This window comes from Vitis riparia, chromosome 7 (genome assembly GCF_004353265.1).
Source record: "Vitis riparia cultivar Riparia Gloire de Montpellier isolate 1030 chromosome 7, EGFV_Vit.rip_1.0, whole genome shotgun sequence".
Taxonomy (NCBI): domain Eukaryota; kingdom Viridiplantae; phylum Streptophyta; class Magnoliopsida; order Vitales; family Vitaceae; genus Vitis; species Vitis riparia.
Genome location: NC_048437.1, coordinates 28,703,879 through 28,723,645, shown reverse-complemented (window position 1 = coordinate 28,723,645; position 19,767 = coordinate 28,703,879). Strand labels below are relative to the sequence as shown.

The 19,767-nt window shown below is 32.2% G+C and overlaps 4 protein-coding genes across 4 annotated transcripts; 3 read left to right on the top strand and 1 right to left on the bottom strand.

Annotated features, from left to right (window-relative positions):
* Positions 1-648: 648 nt before the first annotated feature.
* Positions 649-3,498, top strand: LOC117918314 (endo-1,3;1,4-beta-D-glucanase-like). Its single transcript, XM_034834866.1, has 7 exons — positions 649-796; positions 1,696-1,717; positions 1,979-2,096; positions 2,215-2,305; positions 2,455-2,544; positions 2,858-2,958; positions 3,042-3,498. Exons 1-7 carry the CDS (start codon positions 649-651, stop codon positions 3,180-3,182), a joined length of 711 nt encoding a protein of 236 aa, XP_034690757.1. The 3' UTR covers positions 3,183-3,498.
* Positions 3,499-5,046: 1,548 nt separating this feature from the next.
* Positions 5,047-8,004, top strand: LOC117918317 (endo-1,3;1,4-beta-D-glucanase-like). The gene is made up of 7 exons (XM_034834871.1): positions 5,047-5,209; positions 6,024-6,045; positions 6,907-7,027; positions 7,136-7,226; positions 7,380-7,469; positions 7,538-7,638; positions 7,722-8,004. The coding sequence occupies exons 1-7, from the start codon at positions 5,062-5,064 to the stop codon at positions 7,860-7,862; spliced, it is 714 nt and encodes a 237-aa protein (XP_034690762.1). The 5' UTR covers positions 5,047-5,061; the 3' UTR covers positions 7,863-8,004.
* A 2,449-nt stretch (positions 8,005-10,453) lies between these two features.
* LOC117918315 (endo-1,3;1,4-beta-D-glucanase-like) lies at positions 10,454-14,775 on the top strand. The gene is made up of 7 exons (XM_034834867.1): positions 10,454-10,665; positions 11,247-11,268; positions 13,205-13,331; positions 13,570-13,660; positions 13,756-13,845; positions 14,153-14,253; positions 14,330-14,775. Exons 1-7 carry the CDS (start codon positions 10,518-10,520, stop codon positions 14,468-14,470), a joined length of 720 nt encoding a protein of 239 aa, XP_034690758.1. The 5' UTR covers positions 10,454-10,517; the 3' UTR covers positions 14,471-14,775.
* An 858-nt stretch (positions 14,776-15,633) lies between these two features.
* LOC117918318 lies at positions 15,634-17,082 on the bottom strand. The gene is made up of 5 exons (XM_034834872.1): positions 16,914-17,082; positions 16,732-16,806; positions 16,377-16,548; positions 15,930-16,019; positions 15,634-15,848 (listed from the first exon to the last, which is right to left on the bottom strand). Exons 1-5 carry the CDS (start codon positions 17,007-17,009, stop codon positions 15,724-15,726), a joined length of 558 nt encoding a protein of 185 aa, XP_034690763.1. The 5' UTR covers positions 17,010-17,082; the 3' UTR covers positions 15,634-15,723.
* Positions 17,083-19,767: the final 2,685 nt, after the last annotated feature.

Below are 19,767 nucleotides of genomic sequence, written 5' to 3'. Positions count from 1 at the left end.
ATAACAAAAAAGTTAATTTAAATTTTAAATAAAATATTATTAATACTTATCATTTTCAAAATTATATATATATATATATATATATATATATATATATATTAAAAAATATAGCTTACAATTTATAGATTTATTAAAATATTAATATCTATACTTTTATGATTTTAATAAAATGTCATCATATTTGAAAAAAAAACATATTTTTCTTACTAATGTTATTATTTTCAAAATTGAATATTACATTATTTATTTATTTTGTATTTATTATTTATAATTTAAAATTTGTTTTAAAGTGGATAAAAAATTTGTATGAAATTTTAATATATTATGATTGATTTATTAAAATTTTTAAAAGGTTATCACATTATTTATTTATTTATTTAAAACAATAATTTAAATATTTATCTAAAAATTTCGATAATTTGTGAAAATAATAAATAAATAAAAATAGCTTGGCGCATTTAATAAGATGGATGAGAAAGGGACCATTTAGTAATTATTTTAAAAAGCATGTATCAAGACGTAATTTTAACGAACTCAGGGGACTAGTTTTCAAAGAAAAAATGTAAAGACGGAATTTTCCACGAGTATCCCTTGAAACTCGCCATCTCTGTCACTCTCTCATTCACTCTGCTGAATTGCGAAGAAGAAATGTCAGGCCCTCAGTGCTTTGAGAATCCACCAACCCTCAGCTCCAGCAGTGGAGCTGGGTGTGTTGCAGAAATTGGAGGCCTCAAGGCCTATGTTTCAGGCCCTTCTGATTCCAAGCTTGCTATTCTTCTCGTTTCGGACGCTTTTGGTGACCACCCACTCCTCTAATTCTCTTCCATTTTGAAAATTTCATGTTGGATCTCATGTTTTGATCTATTTTCTTACATGGGTGTTGCCCGATTTTTGTTTTCCATGCATGATTCATTAGACTAAAATATCTCTATCTGCCAGTAGTGATCGGATTACTTGGTTGGATCTCTGGGTTAGATTCCATTTTTAATCATAGCATGCCTATTGGTACTTACAACAATTTCATCATGATTTTGGGTATTTCTTCTAGGGAGGAAGTGACTGTAGAAATAGAAGGTGATAGTTCTAAGGCTTTTTGAGGTTATTAACTTATTGTTAGGATGAAGACATATGTTGAGAAGTGTGAAAAAGATTATATTTGTTGCTTTGATCTTGATCCTCATTAGGCTTTGAATGAAGAGATGTCATGTGTGCTAAAACCAGTTTGATTGGACTTCTGTTTTTCTACTGTCATCAAACTCTGACATGGTTTGTGGATGGTAGAAACCCTATTAGAACACTTCGAGGAAGCAATTGAAATTGGATCAATAGCAGTTAAAACCATTTCATGTCTTATTCATTGGAACCAACAAAGCATTTCTCCTACGAATTCCTCCCCATGCAGACATCTATGGCAAAACTCTCCTTTTTTCAAAGATTGTGAATGTTTCAGTTTTGTTGCATTCTGGTACTAATTTTTTTTTTTAGTTATTTGTGGTTTTCTTTTTCCTCTTTTGGGTGAACTCCTCTCAGTAGACAGGTGATTGTTTCTTGAGAAAACTTTGATTGTATTTTGAATTTCAGATAGACAGAAAGGAATTTCTAGATTTCGGACTAAATACACGAGTTACCAACTTGTTTATCATAATGGTTTTTGTTTGTTTGCATAGTCATTTTCTTATTCGGACTATTATGCAGGGTATGAAGCCCCAAATCTTAGGTATGTCTACTGCTCAACCATGCCTAATATGCAATAGGATCCAAGTATTTGAATTCTCGTAGTTACTAATGTTCTATTTGTAGTTTTTTTTTTTTTAACCTTTCTAGCTGATTATTTGTTTTTCCATCAAGGAGTTATTGGGCAAGGAGAGAAAGGATAGAAACTTTGGAATTATACAATAGGGGATTAGGAAAATGACAGCGCATAATTTCGTGCAGATTTTAAGATTAATATCATTATCTTTCTACTTTGACTCTAAAGGAACCTTGCTGACAAAGTTGCGGGTGCTGGATTCTACGTGGTGGTCCCTGACTTCTTCTATGGAGATCCATTTTCACCGGAAACCAATGTACCAGTCTGGTTAAAAGCGCATGCAACGGTTTGTTTCTGATTTTATCCAAAATAGAGTTGCATTTATTTTTCATTTACATATCCATCATTAGGTAAGTTTTATTCATAAGCCTTACTATCACATTCCTTTTTGCTGTTGTTGTTAGGATAAAGGATTTGAAGATGCAGAACCGATTATTGCAGAACTGAGAAGTAAAGGCATAAACGCAATTGGAGCAGCAGGATTTTGCTGGGGTGGTGAGTTGTCTCTTTCACCTTGTTCTTAGTTAATCTTTCATGTTAACAGTGTCTTTTTTCCTTTATGATATTGCACCAAGTATATAAGTATGATCGATTAATTCTGCATCTAGCTGGCTAAGGTTCTGACTGAATTGAATTCTTATCAGGGAAAGTGGTCGTTGAGCTATCCAAGGCTGGTCACATTCAAGCTGCAGTGCTCTTACACCCTTCTCGTGTCACTGTGGATGATATAAAGGGTATGAATCTTAACCTTTAGAATATGTTATTTTCCCCTGAAAGGTTCTGCATCTGGCTCTAATTCACAGCTTGCACACTCTGTTGATAGTAGCTTTCATATGGTATGGAATTCACAGCTTTCAACCTTTAGGTGCCTTCAATCAAAAAAGAACAATGAAACTCCCAAAAAAGCAGTAATATAACTGAGTGCTTGTTCTCCTTCAAATAGCACACACCAGTTACCCAATCACCGTGGGTTCCATCGAGTTATAGCATAGTTTGTTCATGACTTGTTTCAAGTTTTTTTGATGCTGATGAGCAGTTCTTTGATAGAGATTAAGGCACCAATTGCTATATTGGGAGCTGAAACTGACCATACGTCTCCACCGGAGCTCCTCAAACAGTTCGAGGAGGTTCTATCCACTAAACCCGAGGTATAAATCTCTCATGTTTTGGCATTAAATTTACAGATGATTTCTGCACCTTTGAACACCAATCCCATGCCGATTTTTTACAGGTCAACGGTTACGTGAAGATATTTCCTGGGGTTGATCATGGATGGTCTGTCAGGTACAAGGTTGAAGATGAAGAGGCCGTGAAGCAAGCCGAGGAAGCACACCAGAACATGATGGACTGGTTTACCCAGTATGTTAAGTAAAGAGGACTTGGCCTATAAGAGTTTATGGTCTCTAGTTATAGTTCACTGCTCTTCTGCTGTATTATCAATAATGAGCCCAGATGGCTGAGCTTCCGTTTAGATGTTGTGTGGAAATTGAGTTATTCTGTTGTGTTTTAAGATAGAAAACCAGTGTCTATGGTTGGATTGTCAAACCCCTGCATCTCTGCCAGGAAGTGTTGACTTCTACTGGCATTCGTATACGTGGTCCAGGCACAAGCTTCGAAGCTTCAATACATATTAGTGTTAGAACATAAACGACGTCGTTTTTCTGAGGCGTATTCATCTTCTTTTCTTCTTTCTCTGTTTCCCATAGCTCTGAAAACTCACTCTCTCAGGAAGAAGAGGACAACATGCCTGATTCAGTGGTGTGAGAACCCACCAACCTTGAGCTCAAGCTGTGGAGGAGGCTCTGTTGTAGAAGTTGGAAGTCTTAAGGCCAACGTTGCTGGCCCTTCTGATTCCAAGCATGCTATTCTTCTTGTTGCTGACATTTTTGGTGATTACCCACTTGATCATTCTTCCAATCCTCATGATTCATGTTTTAATTTCATACTTGTGATTTTCATGAAACTTAATACTTATTACTTAATAACTTCAATTGATTTTAAGTTAAATTATAATTAAATTATTAATTTAAAATTTATTACTTAATTTTTATCAAAGTATTAAGGTTATTTAATAAAATTAATTTTTAATAATTAAATTGATATATTTATCTTCATCATAAATTATAATTAGAGTAATTATGAAAGTTAACTATGATTATTATATGGGTAGGTATTGAAAAGACACTACCAATTAAGCGGTATATTCTTAAACTCTAATGCTTATATCTTATTATTACTTATTTATCTAGTAATACTTTTTTCGATAGATATCGACAAGACATTATCAATCAAATGGTGACACATATATTTTCAAGTTTTAAGACTTATATATTTGTGGGTTCATCTACGGTTTTCCAACAATACTTTTTATGATAGGTATCGAAAAGATACTGCCAATTAGGTGGTACCACATATATTTTCAAGTTTTATGATTTGTGTTTTATTCTCATTTGTTTGCACTCTCGAGTTTTAATCTCATTTATTTGTACCATGTTTCAACAATTTAGATTTTATCATATATTTTTAATGGTCCAGATTTGGACTTTGCTAGATATCATTATAGTAGCTATGTATTTTCTTTACTTTTATTCTCATCTTTGCACCAATTTCCTTGAAATTGTAAGTAAAGTTTGATAAGTCTCATTGATTCAAAGTTTGTTTGATTAGTGATAAAATTTACTAAGATTTAGAAAATTTAATTGGAAATCGAATAAAAGTAAACACTTATTAAAGAATCTACATTCTGTATTATGACATATACTTCAATTGGTAAGTAAAAACTTGTAACTTTTTTAATGAGGTTACTAACTTTTTAAAGTTTTTCTATCAAGGAGATGACTCCAAGATAAAGGAGATTTAACGTGTTGGATTTAAAGTTTGAACCGATTATTTTAAAATTTTCTCAAATTAAAACAAAGTGATCATGTAAGTTTTTTCTTTTTATATTCAACTATATTTCTTCGACTTTTTTTTTCAAAAATTGAATTAATTATTATCAGAATTTCTTCGACCAAAACTAGTCTAAAATGATTATATTAATTTCTCATTTATACATCATACTTTGGCAAACAGACCCTAAATCAAATAAGATCTTACCAGTTTGGTTCTGCTTTTACTTGAGCAGATGATACGGCGTCGTTTTAGATAAGCAGAGAGGCTAGTATATAAAGTATCGACCAAACTTTGTGGAGGTTCGCTGTCACTCTCACTCTCTCACTGTCTCGTTGACTCTGTTGGCTAGTGAAGAAGAAATGTCAGGCCCTCAGTGCTGTGAGAATCCACCTACCCTCACCTCCAGCAGTGGAGCTGGGTGTGTTGCAGAAATTGGAGGCCTCAAGGCCTACGTTTCAGGCCCTTCTGATTCCAAGCTTGCCATTCTTCTTGTTTCAGACCTTTTTGGTGATCACCCACTTCCCTAATTCTCTTCCACTTTGAAATTTTCATGTTGGATCTCATGTTTTGATCTATTTTCTTACATGGGTGTTGCCTGATTTTTGTTTTCCATGCTTGATTCATTGGGGTGAGATGTCTCTATCTGCAAGTAGTGATTAGGTTACTTGATTGAATCTTTGATTAGATTCCATTCTTAGTCATATTGATACTTGGTTTCAATTTTCATGTGTTGTGTTTGGGATAATTTCATCTTGACTTTAGGTATTTTTTCTTGGGAGTGACGATAGAAGGTGATAGTCATGTTTTTAGGTTAGCTTTGTTGGTAAGGTGAGGGCATATTTTGAGCAGTGAGAAAAAGATTATATGTGTTACTTCGATATTGGTCTGAACAGTTCATCATCCATCCTTGGGCCTTTTTTAAAAGATACCATAATTTTAAAAAATATTTTTTAAAATACCGCCCTTTCAAAAATATTTCCAAATTTATGACACTTTATGCAACAAGACACCACATAAATTTTAAAAAAAACATGAAAAATAAATTAATTTACATAATATATATATATATATATATATATATATCAAAAGAAAAAGTAGAAAAAAGAGAAATGAAATGAATGAAATCATGTCTTGAACACACGATTTCATGATAGATAGGTGATTGTTTTTCTTGAGGAAATTTTGATTGTATTTTGAATCTCAAATAGACATAGAAATGAAGTTCTAGACTTTAGACAAAATGGACATAAACACCAACTTGTTTATCATAATGGGTTTTGTTTGTTTGCATATTCATTTTCTTATTCGGTCTATTTTTCAGGGTATGAAGCCCCAAATCTTAGGTATGTCTACTGCTCAACCATGCCTATTTTTAGTATTTTTTAGACTTTTGAATTGATTATTTGTTTTTCTGTCATGGATTTATTGAGAAAGGAGAAAAGGATAAAAACTTTGGAATCATACAATAGGAGATTTAGAAAATGATAGAAAATTGATAACACAAGATTCAAAAAAATCTTCCAATGAATAGGTGACTCAAAGACAATTAGGGAATTGCATAGACATTTTAAACTTGAATTCCTTTAATTAAGGGTAATGAAAGATGACGTAGAAAGGGAATAACTTTACCTCTAGTCTTTTTATTTGATTCTAAGTTTTAACTCCAAAGACCCCTAGTTTTTCTCATATGGAATTGCAATTCTAACATGTAAGTTTGTGCCAAATCTTTGATTATAAATCATATCAAACCACTTTTCTCTAGCTTCTAATGTGATATCCCATGTTGGATATGGGAGAAGGTTCCTAACGCTATATAAGTACAAACCCTTCTTAACTTTGTAGATGCATTTTAAAGTCGTGAAGACCTTTTGAAGCTATCTAAAATAGATAATATCTATGTTGTGGGCCATTATAAATGGTATCAGAGTCCATCCCCGACCTCGTGTGAGGATTTGTTTGCCGAGGGGTGTCTACATGTAGCGGATGGAGGGGGTTGATTGTGATATCAAATAAGGTGTAACAAGAAAATCCACAAACTAAAAAACTCACTGTCTTTATTCATCATTTTCACCTTCCGATCTATGTACACAAAAAGAGAAGAAGAATTTTCTTCACATTGGCATCGGATGTTAAGTAGATTATAGCATGTAATTATGTGCAGCTTTTAAGATTAATATCATTATCTTTCTACTTTGACTCTAAAGGAAGCTTGCTGACAAAGTTGCGGCTGCTGGATTCTACGTGGTGGTCCCTGACTTCTTCTATGGGGACCCATTTGTACCTGAAACCATGACTATACCAGTCTGGATAAAAGCACATGGAATGGTTTGTTTCTGAGTTTATCCAAAATAGAGTTGCATTTATTTTTCGCTTACATATCCACCAGTATGTAATTAGATAAAAATTTACATTCATGTTTGCTGTTGTTGTTAGGATAAAGGATTTGAAGATGCAAAACCGGTTGTTGCAGAACTGAGAAGTAAAGGCATAAATGCAATTGGAGCAGCAGGATTTTGCTGGGGTGGTGAGCTTTCTCTTTCACCTTGTTCTTAGTTGATCTTTCATGTTAACAGAGCCTTTTTTTTTTCCTTAATGATATTGCACCATGCATACAAGTATGATAGATTAATTCTGCATCTTGCTGGCTAAGGTTCTGACTAAATTGAATTCTTATCAGCAAAAGTAGTTGTTGAGCTATCCAAGGTGGACCAGATTCAAGCTGCAGTGCTGTTTCACCCTGCTCGTGTCACTGTGGATGATATAAAGGGTATGAATGTTAATTTGTTCATGACTCGTTTCAAGTGTTGATGATGCTGATTAGCAGTTCTTTGACAGAGATTAAGGCACCAACTGCTATATTGGGAGCTGAAACTGACCATGTCTCTCCACCCGAGCTCCTCAAACAGTTCGAGGAGGTTTTATCCACTAAGCCTGAGGTATAAAGCTCTTAAGTCTTGGCATTAAATTTGCAGATGATTTCTGCACCTTTTAACACCAATCCCATGCTGGTTTTGTACAGGTCAACGGTTACGTGAAGATATTTCCCGGGGTAGCTCATGGATGGTCTGTCAGGTACAAGGTTGAAGATGAAGAGGCTGTGAAGCGAGCCGACGAATCACACCAGAACATGATGGACTGGTTTGCCCAATATGTTAAGTAAAGGGGACGTGGGCTATTGAATCCAAATCCTCTAAGCTTAGACTTTTAAGAAAATTAATACTTCAATATCGTATCATACCTTGATTTGGTGGGAGGTCATGTGTTCAAGTTACCTCTTCAATTTTTTGATCGATATTGGTATGTATTGTCCAAGTTGCATGATCGAGATGAGTCTGATATTAGAGTTGGTATCGTATAGTCCAATAATAACTCGATGTTAATTCAAATATGAATCACTTGGTCAATTCTTGGTACAACTTGTTATAACACAAAAATTTCAAATTAATTCATTCTCAAAATAATTATTTTTACCAATCACCTAAATTAATTATATATAAGATTATTCCATGTTTTAAGAAGGCTCGACTAACCATGTCTAATTTTATGGTTGAGAAAGATAATTTTATTATGTTGAATAAAATATTATCGACAAAAAAATGGATATTACTATTAAATCTTGAAATATTTCATATTTTCCTATCCTTTGAGGGTATTTGGTAAATCAATTTAAACTTAATGATTTAATTTGATTTAAAAACTTAATTTAAATCATTAAAGGGATTAAGAGTGTGTATTTAGTGATTTTAAAAAGTGTTTCTAACCTTTATAACACTTGAAAACTTTTTACCATTCAAGTTTTAAAAATACTAAAACACTTCTTAAAATCACTGTCAAATACACTTTAAGTATGTTTGATACAATAATTTAATATTACAATTTAGGAGGTATTTGGTATATAGGAATAGGGAATGAAAATTAATATTTTGTTTTCATTCCCATTTTTTGGTGAATGAAAATGAATTTGATGATTTTATTTCTAATGTTATGAGGAACCTAGAAATTCAAGATTACAATGATTATTTATTTCCATTCTAATGTTTGGTAATAATTGGAATGAAAATGAAAATGAAATAAATTGACAATAATACTCTAGTTTAAAATATTTTTTTTTTTATTTTCATCTAAAAAATAAGTTTTGAGTGGTTTTTTTTGTTACTAAATAATAAGACTAAAAAGAAAATAGTCTTGTTATGGGATGAAAATGCATGAGACTTGATGAATGAAATCTAAGGATAAAATAATAATTTTACATTATTTTATATTTTTTTATGGGATGAATGAATAAAATACTATCTACTTGTGATGAATTGAGATCTCGCTTATAAGTAAGATTTGATTTCTGCTATAATTATTTTTTATTTCATTTCCACCTTCATAAAATTTATATAGACATGAGAATGAAGGAGGGAATAAATGAAATATCTATTCATACTTCTCATTTTCATGTACCAAACACCCCTTAAAGTAAAATTGTTAAAATTTGGTACCTTCATATGTAAGGGTATAATTTTGTTTTTTCTCTTTCAATATAAAATTGTCCATGTTTCCTTATTGTTGGATTTTATAAATAGAAATTTGTGTTTACAAATTTTATTATGTTACATGTACTTTTTATCTTGAAATAAAAATACAAGTTTAGATTAGAAAAAACAATAATTTTTAATCTTATATATTTGGTAAACATTAATTTTTATAATTGTGAATATTTTTATTTGATAAATATTATTTTTATATATAGTCGAGCATTAGAATTAAATACGATAAACCAAAATACCATCGCTGATCTCTCTTACTTTCAAAATTTCATCTTCCACCCTACATTTGTTATGCCTCAACATGAACAAGTTATTTTATCTCATTTGGTCTCTTATCCTACAAGATTCATTTTCTATTTCTGCATAACATCATACTCAAAATAAAACTCATAAACAACATCAACCATTATTTGATGACCCATGTGTTGATCTTTAAAGCATCGTCAATCCATCAACTACATAATATGTAAGAAATCACAAAAATCATTGACCATTACAGTTTTTGAAATATGTAAAATAAATATAAGAAATGCAGGTAAATGGTTTTTAATAAAATACAACTGTTAAAATCAAATAAATAATCATAAAAAAATACGTATATCAAAACAATAGAAAAATAATCGTCATACTTCTTTTCGCTTCCTTTTTCCAATTTTCACAGCAACTAAATAAACATTAATTTAAAAAAAAAATGAATATTTAAAATGATATCTAAATATATATATAAAAAAATATATATATATTATATATATATATATATATATATATTACTACCTAACATTTTAGGTGTCTTGTACGTAAACCAAACTTAGTTTTTATTTAATTTTTAATTAAAAAGAGAGGAAAAAAATGAGGAAAAAATGGCCTTTGATCTCTTGCACCTTAACCAAACCTAGTTTTTATTTATTTTTAATTAAAAAGAGAGGAAAAAAAGGAAAAAAATAAAAAGAAATGAGAAAAAATGGCCCTTAGGTTTCTTGCATGTGAATCAAACCTAGTTTTTAATTAAAAAGAGAAAAAAATTAAAAAGGGCAAAAAGAAGAAGAGGGAAATGGGAAAAAAAAAAAAAGGGGCCCTTGTTTAGTCACTGAGAATCAGAATTGAAGGATTCTCAACTTTTGACTGATCATTTTCCATTTTTACCCTTCCATGCAATTACATGGAAGCATTTGCTTAAACGACGTCGTTTTATGAGGCGTATTCATTTTCTCTTCTTTTCCTCTTCGTCTCTGTTAGTTTCCCATATCTGAAACTCAGTCGCTCAAGAAGAAGAGGACAACATGTCTGATTCACAGTGCTGTGAGAACCCACCAAACCTGACCTCAAGCTGTGGAGGAGGCTCTGTTATAGAAGTTGGAGGTCTCAAGGCCTACGTTGCTGGCCCTTCTGATTCCAAGCATGCTATTCTTCTTGTTTCTGACATTTTTGGTGATTACCCATTTCAGCATATCTCTTCCAATCTACATGATTCATGTTTTGATTTGATCCTTTATCTAAAACTAGACATGGGTTTTCTTCCATTTACGTTTTTCATGCTCAATACATGGAAATTCATGCTTCTTTCTTCCAATATTTATGTTTTTTTCAGTTAGGTCATGTAAGAGGTTTTCAGGGTTTAGGCATAGACCCTGTCACAGAATATACTTCCAGTATCCATTGTTTGATTTGCTTGCTTCTCTCTAATTATTTGACACCTTGTGATCATGGTTAGACCAACCATCAAATTGTTAGCCATCATAGTTCTTCTAATCGTTAATATTTTCTGTATCTGGAATTTATCAGTGTTTTAGAGTTTCTTGCTTATATGTCATCTTTTGATAGTAGATTTTGGTAATATTTGCATCTCTTTTGTGTAACAAATTTATATGTTATAGGTCAAGCTGAAATTCATACGTTTGACAAGGGTGGATTATCTCTGCAATTTACAGAACTTGGGCTTTCTATGCACACAATTTTTCATTTTTCCTTTTTATCAGATGGGGTTTCTTAGACTTATGTCTTTTTTGCAGGATATGAAGCACCAAAATTCAGGTATGCCCATTTCTGAACTCTGGACTTTGGATCTAAGGGATGGATCCAACTGAACTTCTTCAAGTTCAGATGCTGAATGATAATCCCCTTTTGTTACCATCCAATTGAATTCTTTTCCTCATTTGACTATTTGCTTGTTTGCTTTACCTTGCTCAAGTAAATGATGAACTCATGAAGCCTTACACATATGAAAACTTTTGGCAAGTTTGTCACTGGTAACTCATTCATCAACAAGGAAATGGTGTATGCTTCATGATCATTTATGTGTCTATTGTGCTTTAGAACCCGTTTGGGAGTGATTCTAGTTAAGATGTTTTTATTTGTAGTGCTTTTGTTGGTAGCACTTCCATTAGAAACGCAATCGCTTAATGTTTGGATATAAACTAAAAGAAGTACTTTGATAGCGTTTTTGGTAATGTATTATATTATATTACTTACCAAGCGATTGTATAGGAATCACTTCAAATGATATTCCTAGTTTTCAAAATTGATTTTAAAAATTTGTCAAACACTTAAGAGTGCGTTTGGTAGTGATTTTAAGAAGTGTTTTTGGCTTTATAACACTTGGAAATTTTCATCCTTCAAGTATTATAAAGCCTAGAAATACTTCCTATAATCACTGTCAAACGCACTCTTAATTTTTTGTAAGAAAGCGCGTTTAGCCCTTCTCAAAATCACTCCCAAACGGGCTCGTAATCCCTTCCAAATTCTTCTCTCCCTCTAGGATAAAATTTCCCTAATCAGTTTATAATTTTTCTTATTCTCTTTATCAATTTTGTGCTACTAAGGCCTTTAGTAAACTTTGTTTAATCATTAGATGTTAACTGAAGAAGTTTAGACGCTGTTACTTGGGCAACCTTTTGAAGGTGATCACTAGTTCCTTAGGAAAGAAAACATGTGTCCAACCAGTCCTTGGATTTCATATCTCCTCCTTCGAATAATACTGACGTAGAAATGGAGAAACTCAAGAATGCTGCATCTTAGCTCAGAGAGAAATGAAGAACCCCCAAATGTAGCGTTTTAGCTTGTAGAGGAAGAAAGGAAGAAACATTAAAACTTTGCCTTTTAAGGCAGAAGGGAAGAAACAGATAAACTTCATATGCTGCATTTTGATGCAGGAAAGCAAAGAACAAGAACCACAAAACATGATGTTTTGACTGAGAGAGAAAGAAACAGAGACCCAAACAATGAAGTAGGGGGAAATGGAGAAACCTGGATATTGTTGTATTTCATGCATATTATCTCCATTTAAAACACCTCATAGTCAGAAGTCTTTCATTACGGTTCACAGAGGAGACTGACAAACTCATATCTTTAAGTATCTAACCAAGGTTCAATTTGCCATTATGTTCATGAGGATTTAAATACTTGAAATAGCTTAGTATATGAAAATATAGATTGTTTTATCAGTCTAAATTGTTATTTTGGATCCTTTTGCTCTTCTTTGTCGGTCTTTGTCTTGTTTCCTTCTTCTTTTTTCCTGTTCTTTTTCTTTTTTTTTTCTTTCTTTTTTTTTTTTTAAAACTTTTGAGGCTTGTGTCTCATATTTCTTTTGTTAATATTGGAATCTACCTAAGTAATTTGCCCTGTCAAACGAGAAAATGGAACTTGATTTTCTAATTTCTTAGACACCTTGCTTGTAGGCTTGTAACTTGGATTACCTTTATTTTCAGCTAGTGAACTTTACTTGTTACATTTGGACACCGTGTGAATCATGGAAAGTACTACAAAAGGGAAAAGAAATAGGAAGGCAATTCAAGTTCTCTTGTTTGGCTTGTGATTGAAGATACGAAGGAAAAGAAAAATAAGATGCAGATCATTTAGAACCTACACATATTTTATATTCTTTGTTCTTTATATGGAAGAGGATTAAAATTTTGAGTGTATAAATATTTCTCAAGCCTAATATCAGGTTCACCTTATTGTTACTATAAAGGAAGCTTGCTGACAAAGTTGCTGCTGCCGGATTCTATGTGGTGGTTCCTGACTTCTTCTATGGAGACCCTTTTGTTTTTGATGTTCCTGAGAAGCCCATAGAAGTTTGGAGAGAATCTCACGGAACAGTTTGTTTCTTACTCTAAAAAGCAATAATTTGATCTATGATACATTTAATAAATTCATCATACACTTCATCTTTTTAAACAGGCTTAGTTGATATAATGTACTTTCCATATCATCATGGCTCATCTATGATTTACAGTTGGATAAAACTTGCATAAAGCTGTAATGAATCAGCTGTGCTATGAGTTTTAAAATCATATTTCATTAATTTTCTATATTTCTTTTTAATGTTCTTGTTAGGACAAAGGATTTGAAGATGCTAAACCAATTATTGCAGCTTTAAAGAGTAAAGGTATATCCACAATAGGAGCTGCAGGGTTTTGTTGGGGAGGTGAGAGATTCATCCTTTTTTGGACTGTTGAAACCTTTCATTCTTTGGACTTATAGTATGAGCTTGCCAAAATGCTGACTTTCTGTCATAATTAGCCAAGGTGGTCGTAGAGCTGGCAAAGTCTGATTACATTCAGTCTGCAGTGCTGTTACACCCTTCTCGTGTCACTGTGGATGACATTAAAGGTATAAATCTTCATTGCAGATGCATCCAAACTATGAGCATGAATCCTGTACACATTTTACACTGGGCTTTCCTTTGAAAGCTCGAAAATGTATGACCCTAATGGAGTGTAATATTGGAAAAAGTCCTGTGGCCTGTTCCAACTTGTTTCCATAAGGCTTTGTTCAGTTCCTACTCACATTTTCAGCATCCGGTTTTTACTCAAGAGGATTAACCAGGGCTAGAATGAGTCCCAACCACCAGAAGAGAGTAGCATAGTTCCTAGTTATTTCCTAAAGTAACAAGTCCAACTCACACTTCTTTTCTCAGAGGTCAAGGCCCCAATCGCCGTGCTAGGCGCTGAGATTGACAAGGCGTCTCCCCCAGAACTTCTCAAGCAATTTGAGGAAGTTTTATCGACAAAACCCGAGGTAAGGGATCTCATTACATGACTTGTCTACCCATTTTCTACTTCATAATAGAATTGATCCTTGGCTTCTTTTACAGGTTAATAGCTATGTCAAGATATTTCCTGGGGTTGTCCATGGATGGTCTGTTAGATACAAAGATGAAAACGAGATTGAAGTGAAGAGCGCCGAAGAAGCCCATCAGAACATGGTGGACTGGTTCACCAGGTATGTAAAGTAGGGGACCCAGGCAAGGTTACTAGCATATTTCCAATTTCTCCTTGTAGTTGACCCAAAAGAAGACTGATAAACTATTTTTCTTGATGATTCAAACTCATTTGGGCATGTACTCTTCTCTGAGAGCTTTATTACATTATTACTATATGTTCTTGAGTCACCCACCTATCCTTCAGAAATGGAGGGGAAAGGGGAAAAATGCTTGTATTTTTCCCCTTTTTTGAAAAAGTTCAATAAGAAGGCAATAAAACTATTGTGTATTGTGGAAGCTTAAAAAAAAAGAGTGATGTATGTACAATTCCACTTTTAGCATATGTTTATTTGACTGATAATTTAATGATTAAGGTGGTGTTTGTTTTTTTACTTAATTCTAAATAGAACGTTAATGCTTAATAGTGTTAAATATTAAGTTGTTTGTTTTTGTAGTATTTTATTTCTATTAAGTATTAAAAAGTAAAGAAAAACTAATATGTTATTTTTTCTATTTAGAAAAAACTACATATTTTGGTTTTTTTTTATTTAATAAAAAGTTTATAATAAATAATAAAAAAAGTAGGAAAACAAACAACCTAAATTTTGAAAACAAATTGTTTTAAGCAGAAAGCCAAAAAAACAAACATCATCTAAATATCATAAAAAAAATGATACAAATTAATCATACTACTAATAATTTTTTTATTAAAATACTAAGATCACCTGTTTTAAGCATAAGGAGGATAAAAACTTGAGGGCAAAGGAAGATGCAAAAGCAAAACTCAAATTTGGCAACATATGGGATATGTTTGTTTATCGGAAAATTTGAGAGAAAATATGAAACAATAATGGAAAAGAAAAATAGAATGAAAGAAAATAAAAAATAAATTTAAAATTAATAAATTATTTTTATATAATTTTTTAATTATTGTTAAAAAAATTAATTTCTTTTATTTATATATATACTTATAACATTATATTTGTATGATAGTTCTACCATAATTGAACGATTGGTCCAACTAATGAATCATGACCCAATAAATTTTTTGGTTTTAATAACATTAGTACCTTTTTGATATGATACCGAAGGAGTGTCATTAAGTACCAAAGGCTCATCCTAATTGAAACATGCATTGCAGAGAAAATTGTTGATGTATTATTATTTAGAAGTACATTACATTCAACAACAATACAAGAACAAGAACAAGAGCTTTCTCTTTTATGGATTAATTCTTATCCCCTTAACTTGCTCTTTAATTTGAGAGCCATTAACTACTAATGATTCTAGTAAGTCCACTCTTTGGGAAGAAATATCTCCTGGGAGTTCTGGTGTGTTGATGCTTCTTTCCCATTTTTATTGCCAACTGAAATGGGATTTCCAGCTTTTGGATTATTAGAATTTGTAACATCTGCAAGTGAAGAATGAACATGAATATTAGTGGTAAGTAATAAATCCCGGGAATCAATCAGAAAATCAATGGAAAACAGACCTTTCTGGGGAGAAACTTGCAGGCCCAGTGCATGAACATTGAGGTTGAGAGCATGAACCACACGAGAAGGGAGGAGAACAGGAGAGCAAGCTGCAGAAATCATTGGAGATTGTGAATTCCATTGGTAGATATATAGAACCTGTTCGAACAACAGTTTTTTAAAAACAGTTTTTTGTTCTTTGGAACTGAAAATTAGGAAAACGTTTCTGATAATAAAAAAACAGAAAACACAGTGGACTATTTTAAAAAATAATAAAAAATAATTATCCACTAGAAGTTATATTTCTTCTGCGGAACATCATAAAATGGTTTTCAAAAATCGATTTTTAGAAGTGTTTTCGCTGAACAGTATCATTTCAATGCTATGTAGGAGACTAATGTTTTTTTGTTGAACTAACAATTTGACTAAAGATTGAGAGAGATTCACGGGAACCAAACAAACGTTACCAGGTTTCTTGCTTGGTTGGAAGTTGGTGCCTGCTCTTCGAGGAAGGAAAACTCCAGTTCCACAAGATCTTCGACCAGAATCTAGGAAAATGGCTTGCATTCCGGGTCCCCCAGATGCCCAGTTTGTGGGAAATCTTGATTTCTGATGGGGTTTCAAGCTATATTTTGAGTGCTGTTTCATCATCATCATTAACAACAGAAACAAACAGTTAATCAAATATGGATGGTTCTTCCTCTCTACTTGATAAACTTCGACCACTTCTAATGCAAATTTATGTCATCTTATAATCTCTTTTGATTAAGAGTGTGTTTGATAATATTTTGGAAGCAATATTCGATAGTTTGAAGGACGTACCACTGGAACTGCAGGGTCTGCAGCAGACTTGAGTCCATGCCTACGCTCTCTATGGGATTCATTCCTCAAATTTACCTGCCAAAATGCAAAACAAACCATCACACTGAGTTGCAGAGTCATGCATGATTCAGAGAAGAAAATTGAAATGGAAGTGAGAAAAACGCTGAGGAGGAGGAGGAGACCTTAAAGTTAGAGTCACAGGCCTCGGCCACTACATGGGAAGGCAGCCATGACATTGCTTCTTCGAAACCCACTTGAATATCTTCTTCAATCTCCATCGAAACCCTTCTTTTCCTTTTCACTTTCTTTCTTCTTCTTCTTCTTCCTCCTTTGTTCTCTTTCTTTCTGGGTTTTGTTTTCAAGCTTTGGAGTTCCAACTTCTCACCTGCAACTCAACCATACACATATAGTTACGTGGCTGCATATATATAGAGAGGTCGGGGACTCTGTTGGATTCACCCTCCACGCTCTTTTCTTGCGTTGCGGAGGGTGAACTCACTTTGATCACTCTGATTGGCGCGTGGTGATCACGCTCTGTTTCTAAGATTATGGTTCTCATTTGTGGATTTACTAATTGACCTTCGTTTTTGCTATAATTACGAAAATACCATGTAAATTTTCCAATTCCATATATTAATTTCATTCTTGCGTTTCCCTAATTACCTACATTTTCTTTTAATTTAAATATATATATATATATATATATTTTTTAGCTTTATTTCAAAATTCTTAAAATATAATAATATCATTTTAATAATTTCATTAAATATAAAATAACTTTTAATATAAAAATAAAATTTGCACGATAAATCATAATTTTTAATCTTTTATATTAATTTTTTTTCCCAAATCATCATATTTTTAATAAGTTAATTTAATAAGAATACAAACTCTTATTATTATTATTATTATTATTATTATTTTCTTATAAGTTATGTTTGAAAATGTGAGAAAAAGGAAATGAAGAGAAGAAATAGAAGGAAATGAAAAATAGATTTAAAGTCTATAAATTATTTTTATATATTTTATTATTTTTTCAAATTTATTTCATTTATTTTTTCTATCGTATAAAAACTAAATAATTTTAAAATACATCAATTTTCAACTAATTTTAATTATATTCGATTTTCTTTTATATTTTTCATAATAAAATCAAATACTAGAAAACCTTCTATCTTAACCCTTTTTTTTTTTTTTTTTTTTTTGTCCTTAGTACTTTCCTAGAACCAAACATACCCTTAACTTCTCATTAAATTAATCTAGTATAAATTCATCCTAAATTGTTCAAATTTGATTTTCCATTTGATCCATATCCAAAAAAAGTCTATGGTGACAAACTAGTAATAATTTAAGAAGAACACAAGGGGTAATAAAGTAATTGAAAGAATACAAATATATAATATTCGCATGGGGCCGCGAGGTTAGTTGGGTTGGGTTCGGTGAACCCCTAAACCTGATGGTTGGTGCAGTTATTCTTCACTGCTCCACGTACCTGTTTTCGTTTCTTTTGTTTCTTACAACAAATTTTCATTTCATTTGTTTTTGTTTTTGTTTTTGTTTTTGTTGATGAGTGGTGAGTGTGATACAAGGAGGTGGATAGGGTTAAGGGTGGTGGCTCATCTATCTCTGGAGCGTGGCTTCTGCCCCTTTGAATTTCTTAACCACCAAACCAACCCACCCACACTGCCCTTGGGGTAGTTTGGTTTTAGGGCAGTTGGTCCTACATTGGATTTGTGTTAAGGTGACATATTACTCAAATATTTCTCTACTTGTTTTGTCCTTACTGGATAAGGTTTGGTTAAAAGGGTTTCTATCTAAGCTGATTTGAAAATGTTATCCAATTTAAAACATTAGTCCTAAGTAGCGATGATAATGAGACGGATTTTGTCTATCTTCCCTTGTTGGTTCAACTCTTTGATGTTAAATACTTTGAAAAACAAATTAAATTGCAATAAAATATCATACTTTATTTCCCGTGTATTCTTTTCTAATCATAATTGATAGTTCAAGGTTTCCTCATTGTGATATTTTGACGATTAGAAAACAAAGTTAAGTGATTAGTGATGTTCTTAAGATCTTTGATGTTAGTCTATCTAAAGATTGTTAATAAATTAAGAGGAAAATGAAGATTAAGAAGACAATATTTGGATATCAATGCAATGAAGACGGTTAGGATCATATTCTTTAAGGTCGAGTGGTGTACTAGGAGCAAATTGCATTGCATCCCTTTTAAAGGACCTAAATTATTCCAATTTTTTTTTTAAAAAAATTGGTTTTTCTTATTTATAAATTGAATTAAAATCAATTTGAAGAAAAACTCAAACCGAAAGAGTTCTAAAAGATTATTGAAAATGTTCTTCAAACGGGTGAGGAGAAGTGTAGTTGATTAGATCTGCTTGCATGTTCTTAAAATTATAAAAGAAACAAGGATACCAATCGAAGTTGATGAATGGTGGTATATGATTTTGACCGTAACCATTGGTTGAGCTATCGGTATATTGGTCAAGGTTCTAACTCCAAACAATCACTTGCTATACCTTTTTGCCACTAATGGCTAGTTTAACAACCTATTGCCTTGGCGAACGGATTGAAAAAAATTTGTCCAAACAACTATATAAAAGTGTTTCAAACTTCATTTATTGCTAAAAGAATATATCATTTATTGTTCATTAATCATAAGAACTCTTACATTAATTTACACACACTTTAATGTACCTTTCAATCATAACTTCCTTTGTATTTGTTTGAGCCAAGATCTATGCTAGGATCTTGTTGTGTTGGTTATCTTTAAACCTAAATAATATAAGAGAGTTCAAAAGTAAGACATGTCTTGAGAGCAACTTGTGGAAGGTCTATTGGAATCGAGAATCCAAGTATAAAAGCAAATAAGGCTTGGTTAAAACCTTGGAAGACTAGTGAAACCCTTGACTTGGTTTTAATTTTAAGTACAATTGACATAAGTTAGGGTTGCACCGATCAACTATAAAACCCCATTTGCATGTCTTTTCCCTACTTTCTTCTACTTTATATTATCAT